The 15,665-nt window shown below is 39.2% G+C and overlaps 1 protein-coding gene across 1 annotated transcript in view; it reads left to right on the top strand.

The window, feature by feature from the left end:
• Positions 1 to 269: 269 nt before the first annotated feature.
• LOC133137392 (zinc finger protein ZFPM2-like) overlaps positions 270 to 15,665 on the top strand; it is an 89,411-nt gene continuing 74,015 nt past the window's right edge. The window contains exon 1 of the mRNA XM_061255641.1: positions 270 to 517. Coding sequence (XP_061111625.1) covers positions 478 to 517 — 40 coding nt within the window. The 5' untranslated portion in view covers positions 270 to 477. The remainder of the gene's footprint in view (positions 518 to 15,665) is intronic.

Here is a 15,665-nt window from a genome sequence, read left to right on the forward strand (position 1 = left end):
TCTACCTCAGATAATTCTGAAAAGTTGTTTTGAAGGCAAGAATGTGTATTTTACATATAATTGTGCAGTGGCAAAGATCCACTCTTTGCCATTTCACTATTTAATGGAACATAAACAATTCAATATCTTGCACCGTAAGAAATCTTTGTCATGGTCGTTCAAGTTTTGCGGCTATGGCTACGGCACCCGGGGAGGCACAACCCTTATCTTCAAACAAAAGCGCGAAACGCTTTCACCTCTCCAGTCAATCTGCGCGGATCGCTACTCGGTGCAGCCTCATCTGGGAGAACACCGGAGATACAACAGTGCATTAGAGAAGAGACGGTGAAACAAAATAGACGGAGCGAAAGGCGAAGACGAGTGACAATAATTTATTTTTAATTCGAAACCCAAATGCATCACACGGCGCTTGGATGAACCGACACCTCTCTATTAACAAGTGTAGCACCTGGATCCACTGACCAGCTCGGAGCAGGCATGTCCCGCAGGAAACAGAGTAACCCAAGGCAAATAAAACGTAAGTTTTACAGTTGTGCCTAGTTAATTTATTGAAGGTGCTGAGAAGAAATCACACTGTATGCTACATTGTACTAAAACTAGATAGTACCACCAAGATAGTTCAGACTTTACAGAACATTTGTTTGCGGTGTCTGCGCTGATATTCAGATTCCGCGGAAGTACTGCTATTACCTTCTTGTTATATTTAAGCTTGGACATGCATGTTTCCTGGTGCGTGGGGGTGACATACATAGAGCGATACCTGGTTCGATTTAACGCTCAACTCTGAATTTCTGGGAAACGAACACTGGACCATATCTACAGACAAAGGAATAATAAAAAAAAAAACTTATTTCTTTTAAAGAATAAAAGAAAACACTAACATGGTAATCTTCTAGAACTACTATTGATACTATACGCTTTTCTTAATAATACAAAAAAAACGACTCCGATGACTGCTGCTATTATTATTATTATTATTATTATTATTATTATTATTATTATTATTATTATTATTATTAATAATAATAATAATAATAATACGAATAAGAATAATAATTCCTGACATTATTAATTTTGGTCAAAACCCCAATCATTCTGAAACAAAAGCAAAGTTTCAAAATTCAGCTGAATTCTTTACACAATTTCTCAATTGGTCAACTTCGAAAGCATTGATAGGTATATGAGATTAATTATTTGAAGTTCCATCTAATCTATCTAATTTCTTCAGGAAACATGTGTATATGATGCAGTACAGCATCTTGATCAGACATGCATTGCACCCTAATGTCTTTACTGGGCAATAGTTCGATGAGGTATTGTTTGCTTGTCTAAACTTGAACAGTTCCACTTATTTTCAGCTTTACTCACTTGGTCTTGCACAAGCTTGTATTGATTTAATGGATACTGGGCTTTGTTTCTAAAATCAAACGGTGTAAAAGTCCCTGGGGCTCTGTGTGTGTTCTATATGTGTGTCTTTTTAATAGATTTTTTAGTTGCTAGTGTAGACGGGAAACGATTAATTAATTGTTTAACCATCAATTTTCTTTTCATTTTAGGGTTTCTTTTACAATATAACAGTTGAACTGCAGAACAATGTCCATTGTACAGTTTGTGAGCAGAACAGTAGCAATATATATGGTATAAGTATAGTTCAAACAACTGTATAGTTACTATATACTTAATAATTATTGCTTTATTCTCAGAGGATACCTGTTATTTTTGTTAAAAAAAATATTTAGGTGTTGTGAAAGGTGAAATATACTACCAAAAAATGAATGCACTTCCCCCAATTCAAGCTATATGGAATGAAACTGATTTTGGAATCATACGAAGAAGATGTTGATATAGCCATGGTGTTTGTTTTCTTTAACTGAGTTTCTTTAAATGAAAGGCTGTGGAACACAAGGACAGAGTCATTGCAATTAATGTAGAATTAAATAATTAAATGATCTTACAGTGTGTGAAAACATAGTACGGTACAGTAAATACACAGTAATTGTTTCTATATACAGGCTGTCTTTAGTCTTAGTGTCTGTGCACTACATATCTTGAAATCTCAGATGTAAGGCAGTATCATTTCCTGAAACATTTGAAAGAATAAATAATGCACATTTACAATGCTGGGGCACGGCTATCAGAAGAGTGGGGCGTGAATATAATGAATATTTGTTATTTTATAATATTGCAGTGTCTCTGATTGTAGCCTTGGAAAAAAACCCATGTAATAATGTAGAAATTATGTTCCTAACATATGGCACGTTATAATCATATTTGGAGCTTGTGGATTCAGTGCTTGTCTAGTGTCAAGTCAAAATAATTTTTGTTTGGTTTTTAAGAAAGTCCACTGGGCCTGGCTGCCTCACAGCACAGTGAAAGAAAGTGTGCTAAGACAGGGCACAGGAAGTCAGTGCAGAAAGGAAAAGTGAGTCTGAGAGGACAAACGGGTCACCAGATGCGGTCTTTCCCTAGCGCACATCGTCTGGCTATCTGAAATAGCGTTTTGTGCCATATTTTCATATTTTGCGTACTCTTTCCCCCTCCGGGCTCCCTCTGTGTGGGAATGCAAAGGCAGGGCTGAAAGAACGCCATTAATTTGCTCTGATGACTGAGGAGATAAGGACAGATAAAGGGAACGATAAGCAGAGAAGATATACTGTCAAAAACCAGATTATTGCCATTAAATTCTCAGCCCAGCAGTCTGCAGTAGCCAGATAATTCCCCTTCTTTTTCCATCACTTTGGATGATAAGGCAAAAAATAGTCACTCTGTGCCCCTTGATTAGTCTGCCTGGATACCCTGATAATGCAGTCATATATTATGTGTTTTGCACCTGGTATTTTCTCTCTCTCCCTCTCTCTCTCCCTCTCTATCTCTCTCTCTTTCTCAGTTTCTCTCTGTCCCTCTCTCTCTCTCAATCTCAGTCTGAGAATATTTACAGTTCTCTCTTTGTAAATAACCCCCCCTCCAATTTTTTTATTTTATTTTAAAAATTAAATTAAATCAAAACCCAGATGCACTTCTATTGTAAGTGTTTGATGTCTAAATATAGATGTTTTGTATGGGTGTACATATCAATGCTATCGGCCAATCTCTTGGAGATTTGTTGCTGTTGTTCTTGGCCTTATCACCTTCTACCAATATGCCAATAAATTTCCCAGACCGTTAGCCGTATCGCGTCAGGAGTCACAACAGGAATTATTGGAAATGCCAGAAGCTCTCCGCATTGGGATTAGCGAGTGTGCACCCCCCCCCCCCCCCCCCCCCCATATTTCCTGTTGGTGTTGCCCATGATTTTCACCCAGCATTTTGTGCTGTTTAACTGGTCATGAAGTCATAACATTTATTTCATGATATATTTTTGGATGGGCACCTGTTATTCAAGGGTCAGAATTTAGCACAAAGACACATTTTCTAATACGCCTTTAGCCTATTTGTCAATTTTAAGTCAAAAACCTTGTCTTGGGCTTTCAGTTGTTCATTACATTTTTTAAATCAGCATGATATCAATATAGACAGTGGGCTCACAGATATTTTTTGGGGGTATGGCTGACTTTAATTGTACGAATGTTTCATTTGAAAGTTTCTTGAATTCTATGTTTTCATATGAATAATTTTTCAGAGAGAAGACATTTTAATTATGAATACCTTTCATATGCTCTGTGTATTGGAGATTGATCTTTTCCCTGCCTCCAGACATTTTTACTGTAGAGTCTTACTGTAGATTTATAACCTGCCTCAAAATATACCCTTTCATACACATGGATACATTATTTAAAACTTTTGTTGTGAATGCAGAAAGTCATGCCCCTCTCTTCAAGATGTCTTCTGGTTGGAGGAAAGTCTGGTTCAGCCAGCTAATTGGGAATGTTCTAGCTACAAAATCTCATGTAAAGTCGTAAATTAGTGTTTGGGCTTTTATTATTTCTAATAAAAGAGATGACTAAAGGAAGATAGTTTTGTTAGGGCCTGCTTGTTGTACCTGAATACAATGAAATACTTTAGTTTTCTGTTTTGGCTGCTGCTGAAATGGGTAGTATCTTGGTTTTCTCAGGAAAATGCACATTCTTAATGAGGCTAGAGTTCATAAAGAAGGTGTCCTGGGCTACAGCAGCATAATGGCCTGTAATGTGCAGGCAGACAGCTCTTAGTGAGAGGCAGACAGCTCATAATATTTCTCTCCAGAACAGGGACATACACTTGTCCTTAAACTGTACTTGATTTATGACTATGTCTGAGTGGTGCAATGACAGGGGAAGGAGATGGCTACTTACATAAGTAAAAAAGAAGAAGTTAAAAATAGTAAATTCCTCATGTTATTAAATCTGAAATTGTATCATTCAGTGAAACTCCCAAAACTGTCTAAGTCAGACAGCAGCTCATCAGAAGCCTAATGTCAAACGTATATTTAAAGAAGTCGTTGAAGGCACAAACATGTACGAGGCACTGATACGCTTCCTTCTTCACAAACCGTGTTTAAAAGGCAGTGATTAATGTATTATTACTGATCAAGAGGGCTGCTCGAGAAGGCCTCCGTCGATCTGATAGCGTTTAGGCCAGACTCTCAGCAGGGATTATTTGCGGATGTAAGGAGCGGAGCAAAGCCGCACTTTTGATTTCTTCTGGATTTGTACAAAAGACGGCAGACGCTGTAGTCGTGGGATCGGTGGTAAAAGGCAACACGGAGGATTAAAGAGCAGGCCTTTCAGTTTAATTTGTACATCGGCAGTTCCATGGCCAAATAGCATGACAGTGGAAAATTACTGATGACAGAACTCCAGAATTGAACTAAAGTCATAATTTGGGTCCGTTTAGAAATGCAATACAGATATGAAATATGTACCTACAAATAAGTACTTTAAAAAGAGCACGTTTTGAGTTTGCAACAAGTTTTGAGTTCATGAAAGTTGATAATACTGACAAGTGAAACATTTTGCATTATTATTTCATAACAGTTAAGCAGTTTTAGATGGAAAAAATAGCTGTACTGTATACTGAAGCACATCCTGACCATTGGAGTGCTCAATTCTAGCCCAATCTCACTACTTTAGCACTCTGTACATTCAAGGAGTGCACACTAGCATGCACGTGCCCCAAAATGTATGTGGCCAGCTTGGTTCAGAAGGGAGTTTATGCTGTGTATGTGATTGCCTTTATGTATATGTCTGTGGACAACTGTAAATTGTGGGATTGGGGAATGGGATCTGAATGATCCATGGAAAAATTTAACTGATGTGATGACACATCAGGTTAATGCACTTTAGTGCCACTGCCTATATACAATGTTCTATGTATTTTAATTGCTGCTTATTCAATGTGTCCTATTGTTGGTGCTCTTAAGTCCTCTTGTGTTAAAAAAACTGAAATGAGTATAATGGTTGCATATTGGTCAGTGTAGACATTAACTGTAGTAATAATATGCAGTATGTATGTCTGTTAGTGTCTCTCCAAATCAGGAGTTTCCAATCACCAATCTCAGAAAATTCCCACCCTTCTATCCCTGTATTGTCTGTGCTTAGTGTCCGTCGACTCGACACACATGACCATCGTCAAGTTTCTTTAGCATGTGAACCCAGGATAACAACTGGGTCAGTTGATAAGGGAAGAAGATATCAGCTGATTGATTGATGCCTGGCTTTGCCTCCATCACAAACAGCTGACAGATGGCCAGCAGGGATCACATGACTCCACTCCTCAGACTGAGGAGTGATGGTATGCAAATCTGAAGGACAAAAGGTCATTGCCTTCTCTCTCTCTCTCTCTCCCTATGTCTTTGGCACATACCAGAGCTTGGACACAACTTATAAAATAGTCTTAATTTTCTCATTGAGCAAAACCAACCAGGGCTTTGTTAGCAAAATAAATTTCAAAAATAAAATCTGCCTAAATTACATATATCATGGTGTGTGAATTTGCCTGCTTCGCCATGCCTTAATTGTCTCCTTCCCCAAGCTTTCTGTGATACAGTGCGATGCAAAGTCTCTTGGCCCATTGCTCAAATCTGGAAACTCTTGCTTCCCAGCTGGGTTCTGATCCAAACCCTCCCAGCGGGGGGCTGGGATGCGACCCAGTTCCCTACGGATGGCACGAATGCCTGGGCTCATGGATGCCCTGTGTTTGGTGTGTGTGTGTAGGAGTCCTGCTGGCTCTCAGCAGGGGAATTTGTTGGAGGTCTTTGGACTGAGAGACCTGCAGGCCCTGCCCTCAGCTCCAAGCCCTCCCCCTGCTTGGCTGTGAGGAACAGGCCTGGCTGGCTCTGCTAAGCTTCTGTTCCTACTTCTACAGATAAGACATCAATACATGTCCAGATTCATTCTAACCCGAGGACACGTTTTGCTCAGCTTTGAGAAAATGATACGTTTTCAGTCATTACCTCTTCATTTTCCCCAAATTTCATGAACTTAAGAATCTATAATACAAAGGATAGTAAATAAAATCCGTATTCAGAAACTTGTCGGAATAGGCTAGTATTAGATGCCATATACGTATGCATTAGACCATACGCAAGTGCAAGGCACAAAAGAGGATTCCGGAATTCAATAGCATTTTGAGTATATGATCATTTTGGTGGTTGTTAACATGCAATATAAAGGGGATATCCAATTCCAGCATGGTTTCTACAAAGAGGATATTCATGGAAGACTACACAGCTCAGTGAAATGAATCATGATATTTCATGAGCTCATTACATTATCAGATTCCTGCCCTCATTCTGTAATACAAACGATTGTTTCGCTGCCTCAGCATGACAATCTACCAGCAAAGGGGTGCTGAGATTCTAATTCTTCATCCCATGCTGATCTCATGAAATATTCTTTTACATAAGGATGCCGTGAACGTCATCCATAATGGATGCAGAGTGCTCTCTTTGAACATTCATTGGGTCAATTGTGAGGTTGGCATTTTATGACTTCAAGTCACATGGATTCTTGGTTCTGCTTTGAAAATCAGAGTCATCTGAATTGTGGGGTGTTGCCGTTTTGCACATTGACATTTGTGTTACCAACAATGTCCTCACACCCTGCCATCATATGGTCCTAATTTATGACCTGAACTGTTTTTTGATGTTAAAACCTGTTGGTCACACTTATACTGTAAATGAATTGGCTTTACTAACTAATGTAGTAATTATTTAGTTAATCATTGACAAATACATTAACTGTGTATTTCATTCCAATATGAATTAACTAATGTAGGTGTTAACATGTATTGTTGTTAACAAGAACAAAGCCGTACAGATTAACCTGTCAGTAGTTAGTTAGTTAAATGCTACATTAGTTAATGCCAGTTCATGTAACCTCATTGTAAAGTGTTACCAATCTGTTCATACCATGCACTGTGGCTGTTGTGCGGTGAAGTCATTGGAGGTGAACCACCGGGCCTGTTTTTGGGTACACTACACAAACTGCTGCACTTCTGCTGTTTGTTTGTGTTTGTGTCCATGTCTCTGGTGACCATTGGGGATAGAGGCTTGTGATAGCTCTCCAGTGTGGGTTCGGTCCTGCACATGTTAACAGTTTAAGTGCAAGCTGTGTGTGCCCACTGCGCATACCTCCAGCTCAGCAGTTAAGTATGTGTCTCCTAAACTACCTCTGAGTCTGACTGAAATTCTGACTGTGCCCTAACTTTACATTACATTATCTTGTTATGACAAGTAGGATTCAGTAGCCACCAATCGCATTCCAAAGAATACACCACCATAATAGCAATCATAACACATTTTGTTCAAATTATAGTGGTAATCACTGATAGATATATCATATTATTAGACTGTTCCTCATCTGCAACTTCTCTGTCAGGCTCATATCAAAACCTGATATTCTACAGATGTTCTTTTTCACTTTATAGCATTGAAGGGTATTCATTCTGTCTTGAGATACTGTATTTATCAAAAATGTACCAGGCATGGGCCATAATCCTCTTTAGAGTCTTACAGTCCCTGTCAAATTCAGAAACTGTGATCAGAGTTCTAACAGCAAGTCTCAACAGCACAACAGGTTCTGACAGTTTCACAGATCTGTTTTAACAGGGGACAATGCTGTAACAGTGTTAGACATCCAACTCATCCGCTACAACTGAAGCAGAGAAATCCTTCTGTGACAGATAATCCACACAATTCATGATTATGTTTGCTGTAGGTCCTCCTTTTATTGGTAAGAGAAGATACAGAAAGATGAGTAAAACAAACTATAAAATCTCACTATTCTCTAGTGTAACAAAATTTATTTCCCTTTATTTAACTAGGTAGGCCAACTGAGAACACTAAAGGGATAGATGTAATTTAGGGCACAAACACAAGCAAAAAACTTGGCTCAACATTGAGGATGTTTTCTACTGGCCCAGTTGTGATAGTAGGCTAGTGTTCTGCTTGCCCCAAGTTCATTTCTACTGACCCTGCTTCCAAAATAAATATAACAAGGAGATTATATTTATTTAAGGAGATTATGCAGACTATTTGGATTAAAAAGTGTCCTTCATTGAATATGAAAATATGCCAATCGCTGCTGCCAAATTATGGACAAGCTTAATCTTTCTGAGCGGCTTCGACTAATTGCAGATGCGAAATGTTGGAAATTGTGGTTGACTTCTTTGCCTGGGGGTTTTGAATTTCAAGGCGAGATGCTTGGGGTTTAACTGAGGACAATTATAACACTAATAATATAGTCAGCTAATATATTACGAGTTTGTTCTTTTAATCACATAACTTGCTAGCAATAAATAAAGGTAGATGAGTTGGCTTGATAGCAACCATTATCATGTGTACATATCATGAACAAATATGTAAAAACCATTTCTTAATTATTTCAGTACATAAATTATCAACGTGCAGCGTAGTTTTCAGGATGGTAAAAACATCTCTTGGCGAGGAAAGACTTACTCGCCCAACTGGGAAAGTAACAGATCTAGCAACTGGCCTGAGACAATCTCATATTGGCCCCAGTTTATTGCAGAATCATGTATTCTTGATTTACAAAAATTAGTGATTAGTACAATCACGTATTAATCTTTGGAAAGTTGGTTTACTACTGCAGTTACACACCTTGTTTGTACCAGCAGTAACCCAATTCAAGGTTCACACTGGTCAAAATCTAGGTGTTAAATGTAGTAGTATTCAGAGGTGACAAGTGTGAAGTAATTGCTAAAGTGTGAAGGTGAGAAGGGCCTTTCTATAAGTTTCATACCTTTTGTGTTCCACTTATCTTTAGTTTTATTCTCATTTTCAATGTACCAGTCAATTCCTCTGCCTCAGTTTCTTTTTTCTTTTTGATAACGATTTACATTTGATCTCCATTAACCCCTTAAGTATCGCAACTTTTCTTGACACAAGCTTAAAAATGACATACCCAGAATAAAATGGTTACTATTCTTGAACCCTTTTGACTGCATGAATAATCCTGGTCTCTTCTGAAATGTAAGCTTTTACTTTCTGAGAGTTACTCCAAATATTACTTTAAGAAAGGTACATAAGCTCAAACACAGTGAAAGTAGAAGCTGTTTTCTCACTGAAAACATGTTTTTGACTGGATACAGATTATTGTAGCTGTGGCTGGTGCGCTTAGAAACACAATGGAGTCAAGTCACAACACTGAACAATACACTGAATAATAGTAAAATATTTTGAGAATGTATTTAGATGCTCACCAATATAAAATGGAAATGCCCTCTATTGTGGTATCAATGGTGTTTTCACTGTCTTCCTCAGAAATATTCACTCAGATGAGAGATTCTTTGGAACTCCCCCAAAAGAAGTTCTCTATTTAGATGTAGGCATTGCAAAATCTATTTTTTTTGTTTGGAAAAAACTTTTTTGGCATAAAAACTGTTTTTGCCTAAGTGCAACAGATTTTGCATGCATATCGAAAATGCTACATTTCTGTTACACAGGTGAAGAAAATGCTGTGCGGTTATATGTAAGCCTAAGAAATTATGGAAATGTAATGTCATTAGTTAAAATGCTTTTTAGTCATCATTTCAATAACATGCCCGTAGTCGGTTCTTTGATGAGCTGAAGTTATACTGAATTTTCTTGGGGCTAACAAATACTAGTCAGAGAGGGTTGTACCTGTGCTCATTGTGTTCAAGTGAGCCGATAGAAAACATAGATTATATAATTTCTATGTACAAGTACTTTTGTAGAAGTATACAATAATAGTATACAAGACAACAATAATAATTCCTCCAGAGAAATTCTAAGTCAACAATGGACAACAACATTTCACAGAGTTAGCACAATTTTAGAATGAGAAACTATTATGCATTTGGTCCACTGGACACTTGTTGTGAAAAGGATACTGACATTACCGTATTTCTTGTTATATGGAGATTTCCAAAATGCAGAGAAGGTGAGGTCCCCTCACGCTTGTTTAACCACCCACATTTCAAAATAAGGAACTGTTGTTGCTAAAGCAATGGCATCTTAAAATAGGTCATACAGACAGAACCATGCCTTTTAATGCTTTCAAACAGTATATCCTGTTACCATAGTGATTGAAAATTGCACCCTGAGAAAAAAAACCTGCAAGGGGTTAAAGCCCACAGACAAAGGTATGCTTTCATAATTAATGGAAGCCACATCATGGCCCCCACCTCCCTGTTCTGTCATTTTCGCAGGGGGAGAACGTATCAGTATCTTAATTTATGGAGGAAAAAAGGCTGTTTGTGGGTTTTTATTCTAGAGTGTTAAACATGGGAGTGAATGTGAATGAAGTACTCCAGTAGCCATAGAAATTAACTCAAGAGCTGATAAAAAAAAAGCTCCACATGCCCTTGCAGGGTAGGGAGGAAGTGTGCCGTCATTATTGTTCAGACAATGAGCAAACGATCTTGGAGGAAATCAAGTTGCCAGAATGTTTCCATTTGCATGTATTAGCCATTAGCGTAACGAGGAGAAGTGACATTGGGCCCGGAACCCGCGTGCCTGCTTGGATTGATAACTGTGCCCCATCTGCGAACGGCCTCGGCGGAAAAATTACGTTAGGCGTTGGTGCGTCCCTTTTGGGATCGTAGCCTCGGACAAACCCGCAGTTTGAGCCGAAGCCCCGCTATCACTTTGTGACGGATACAGGAAAAGCCCTGGGAGTCATTGTCTTCAAGCTGTCCCGGAAAGGCAGAGAGGATATGAGGGATATATCGTACGGCTGGAGCTGGACCTAGAGTTGACTCCACAGACAAAAAAAGCTGACAAATCTGTCTCTCTCTATTGACCTTCTGCACACATTCAGGATAGCATACGCTCATATCTCCGCTCTCCAGAATATTCTACAGTCCCACGTGGGCATGCCGAGCCAAACTCCAGAGCAGTCCGATGATTTCCGATGTGGTAGTTTATTGCTCTCTTACACTGGATTATTCAGTCAATTGTCATTATCAATACCAAGCCTTGTTGGTCATTGCATACCATCACTTTTGCAGATGAGCATTCTCAAGCTTGTTTATCCGTAATTAAAACGATGCAGAGACAAATTTGAGCTGTGTGGTCAGGAAGTGAGGGGGAGCTGGGCCAACATGAATGCATTGTTAATGTATTTTTCAAGGAAAAAGTGTCCTGTCTCGAAAGTATAGTCCAGATACACCCACTTCAGGCTGCTTCTGGAAGCAGCAGTGTATGGGATTAAGGTACATCTCTAAGGAGATTCTATAGCAGTGGTCTCCAACCCTGGTCCTGGAGAGGTACAGGGTCTGCTGGTTTTCGTTGTTACTCTGCACTTAATTAATCAATCAGAGCAGTTGATTACACAGTTAACTCACCTAACTCACTCTCAACAATGTGCTGATTCTAAGGTAAAAAAGCCAGTAGACCCAGTACCTCTCCAGGACCAGGGTTGGAGACCACTGTCTATGGTGTTTATAGTGGGTTTCATTAACGCATATTCTTCCACATACTCTGCCAAACTGAAAACAGCAGGTACTGAGCAGAAAGCAGCACGTACTGAAGGTGATATGTGTGTATATGAGGCGAAGTGGCCTGAATTAGTCTAGGATGACATCACTTAGCAGTGCAGATGCTCCTATCCATGCACCCAGGTGTGTCGGTGTTGACTGAGACTGACTGGCACGGGGTCACGGGACCTTCTGTCTCCTGGCAACCGCACTAATTGAACAGCATTCCGAAACTAATCAAAAGCACACCACTAAAAATACAGCCTTCCTCAAGATCGATATTTCTATCATGGACGAATACAGTCTATGCATGTATTTATTTTTGGTAAATATACTGTATCTAAACTGTGGGCTGTGTGAAGGCTCACTCAGTCGGGCGGGTCTTGCTTTCCTCCGGAGACAGGCTGGCGCTGAGGCACATGCGTGTGCCATAAAGCATGTGAATATTAAATGGGCTCTCGTGCAAATGTGATTTGTGCATATCGTCCTCCTGCAGTCAAGCTTCTGAGCCAAAGAAAAGAGCGGGAGGGAGAGAGAAGAGGGGCGCATATGGGGTGATGGTGATGTATTCCGTCTCTGACCCAGTTTAAATCCACTGCAAACACCCTGGCGCAGGCTGCCGTCTGTGGCAGGCAGGTGTGAACGCCGCTACTGTCACAACGCAGAAAGATTAAACATAACGATCATGGCACTCAGTAATGATGTGTTATTAAATATACTAATCACAGCATTCGGTAATGATGTGTCATTAAATATACTAATCATGGCATTCTGTAAGGGAGCACTAAATAATTTGGGCAAGGCTTCCATGCTGGGGTCCCTCACAGGAATTCCGTCTGGAACAAAGATTCCCATCACAGGGGACACAAGCCAAGATATAATTATGCCTGCCCAGCCTTTGTTGGCAGTTGTTTCCATAAAACTGGGGACGAATGGATTCCTTGCAATGTGCATAACGTGGAAAAGTTGTATCATTTTTGTCCATATGTTCTCTGTGGATTTAGACTGAGCATACTTGTTTGTGTGATTCTCTGTCTCTTAAGAAATACATATTTTGGAAGTCAGAAAGTAAAGTAAAAACTTTGTATAATTTGTATCATTTTGCAAAGTATGACACAAAGCACATTGTTGGGCCTGTGTTTTTGCTTATTTTCATACCTTGTCTTTCATTTTCCTCACCTTAGTAAAAAGGTAAAACAGAAAGGCCCAATGTTACCATTCGGGGAGATCAGGGTCCGTTTTTGTCTTTTAACCGATTGCTAAGAGACCGCTTCCATAACAGTGACAATATTTTGTACGGAATATCTTCTACTGTCTATCAACTATTAATGATGTTTATTAAACTCGATCAGAAATGTGAAAGGAACAGTTTGACTTCAAACAATGGCCCCCGTATCACAACAGACCTTGATCTTCCCTACATAATATGCACATCACTCATTTTGGATACAAGTTCACTATTCAAATAGTCATGATCCTCACTGCTTCTCCTGGTTTTGTCTGCGGAATTGCCACTGGCAGAATTCTAATCTTTGAGCAATACCCTACACACAGCCAGGTCAAGAGTACAAAAAAGGAAAAGTAGCAGTCTCCATCTAAAGGACAGCACTTTGAATGTCATTTGACAATTTTCTTTTAATTAGAACTCATTTGCAGAAAGATGCCCACCAGCTAATCTATACAAGATAATGAGCCTCTATTTTCTTTACTTTTAATTAAAAAGCAGAAAAGATTGAGCTGATCCATAAAGAAACTAAAAAAAAATGCCCATCAGACGTCACACCGCATTATGGCAATTGTAATATTTAGATGTTACAGTTCAAAGTCCTCTGTACCCTTAGTGTAATGACACAGATTAGTTTGTATCTGATTTTAGGAGGGTATTATTATGGTTCTATCCAGAGAAATAATATCAAACCGGGTTTGCTTTTAACATTTCTTGTTGAAGACAATGTATCTATTTAATAGACTTTTACTAAGTTTTTATCTCTGCTATAAGACCATGTTAAAACTAGCACAAGAAACCATAATTCCAGCAGGATACTCGTTGTCCCTCCTCAAGGGGTCATTACTGCAGTTTCCAAAGTAAAAGTTTATTTAAACTGTATTAAAACCGTGAGATATAGGCCTTGATTCAGAAAAAATCAGTCCTTTGAGAAAACCTTTTGGTTGGCACCGACTGCCAAGGAAGTGAAAGAAATTAAATTGCAATAAGATAAAGAAATACTTGCATTTATTTGTGAGTCAAAGTTAAGGATGAATATTTATTGAATCCACACCATAAAACTATAAGAAGTAAGCATGTTAGTCTGCACAGTGACTCTCAGAAATCTGAGATGCAGGCATCATACGAAGGAGTCACCTCATTGGCTTAAATTATCGTTCGAGGTATTTGAGACCTGCAGCACAGCCAGTCTCCTTCATCAGTTGGCGGCCATGTTGTCTTCAGGAGTGATGGCAGCTTTCCTAAGAGGAGGATTGAATCCATCAGTGTCAGATTAACTGTCCTCTTTTGAATTAAATGTAAAGCCTATTTTGTATTTTCCAAACATTTTAAACACTTTGTGTTTTATTTATCTTAAGTGCCATTTCTAATCACTGGAAATACATTGCCATGCAACAGGAAATGGTGTAGTCAGCTAAACAATGTGCATCTGCTTATTTTCTGTTAGTTAGCTACTCTAAGGATCACATCAGTCTACCATAAAATTCCCTCTCTTGCTTCCTCTATTTCCAGATATAATATATCGCATGTCAAATGGCTAAAGTCTACAAATGAGACATTCCTTTAACAGCCGATATTCACCAGCATCAGATTAAGCTTGGTAACTATAAAAAAGAACTTTCGAATGTCTTCAATGCAGAGTGTATTCAGGAATTAAGCATTCCAAATAGAGTAGCTGTGCTCGCCGAGTGCCCTTGTAATACAATAAGCCATGAGAAGATCAGAAATGATAGACATGTTGTCGTGGTGATCATGGTTTATATTATGGGCTGGCTCGCTTATGACAGGACAATCAGTGGAATCCTTGGCTCCCTCAAAAAGCTTTGTGTGTGAGTGAGGTGGTGTGGGGGGGGGCTGTGTGTGTGTGTGTGTGTGTGAGAGAATATACTGTCAAAAACTATGAACTGAGTGATGTCTGCAGTGGTGGGAAACAAAGGCCTTCCTCTTGCCAAGAGTATGATGGGTTAAATTGAATCTCTTTCAGCTGAATCCCTCTTCAGAATGGTTGCAGACTGGTCTGCAGCTGGTCTGTGTCATCAGAGAAGTCCACACTAGTGACATTTTCCATTTTAATTCAACTTCTACAGATAGGGTATCACAGCACATATAATGCACTCTATCAGAGTATATTTAATGCCTTGCCGTGCACAAGCTTTAAAGGCAGCCTCATGCGAGGTGACTTTATAGTCACTTGAAAAAAGCAATTAGTGATCTGAAATCTGGGTGAAAATAAGGACAATTGTTATAAAAATATCTTGTAAAAAGCAATAATTATTTAAAGCCTGTTCGGGGGAAAGCCTCCTGAAATTGAGGAGCCTTGCACTACAGGTTACAGGCGACACTGCGTTGGCGCTTAGTCGCAGGTGCTGCATTTTGTTGCCTCATCCCTCAGGCCAGTGTGGCCGTGTGTGCAACCAACAAGCAGATTAAAATATGACATATAGGTGGGAGCAGAATAATTTCCATGCTCGTGGAGATTTGCCGCTTTGTTCGGTCAGATTCAATTACCTTACCTCTAATTAGGAAGCATAAAGCAGGCCCAGTTTGTGATCCGGGCGTCACA

The sequence above is a fragment of the Conger conger genome, chromosome 9, assembly GCF_963514075.1.
Source record: "Conger conger chromosome 9, fConCon1.1, whole genome shotgun sequence".
In the NCBI taxonomy this organism is placed as follows: domain Eukaryota; kingdom Metazoa; phylum Chordata; class Actinopteri; order Anguilliformes; family Congridae; genus Conger; species Conger conger.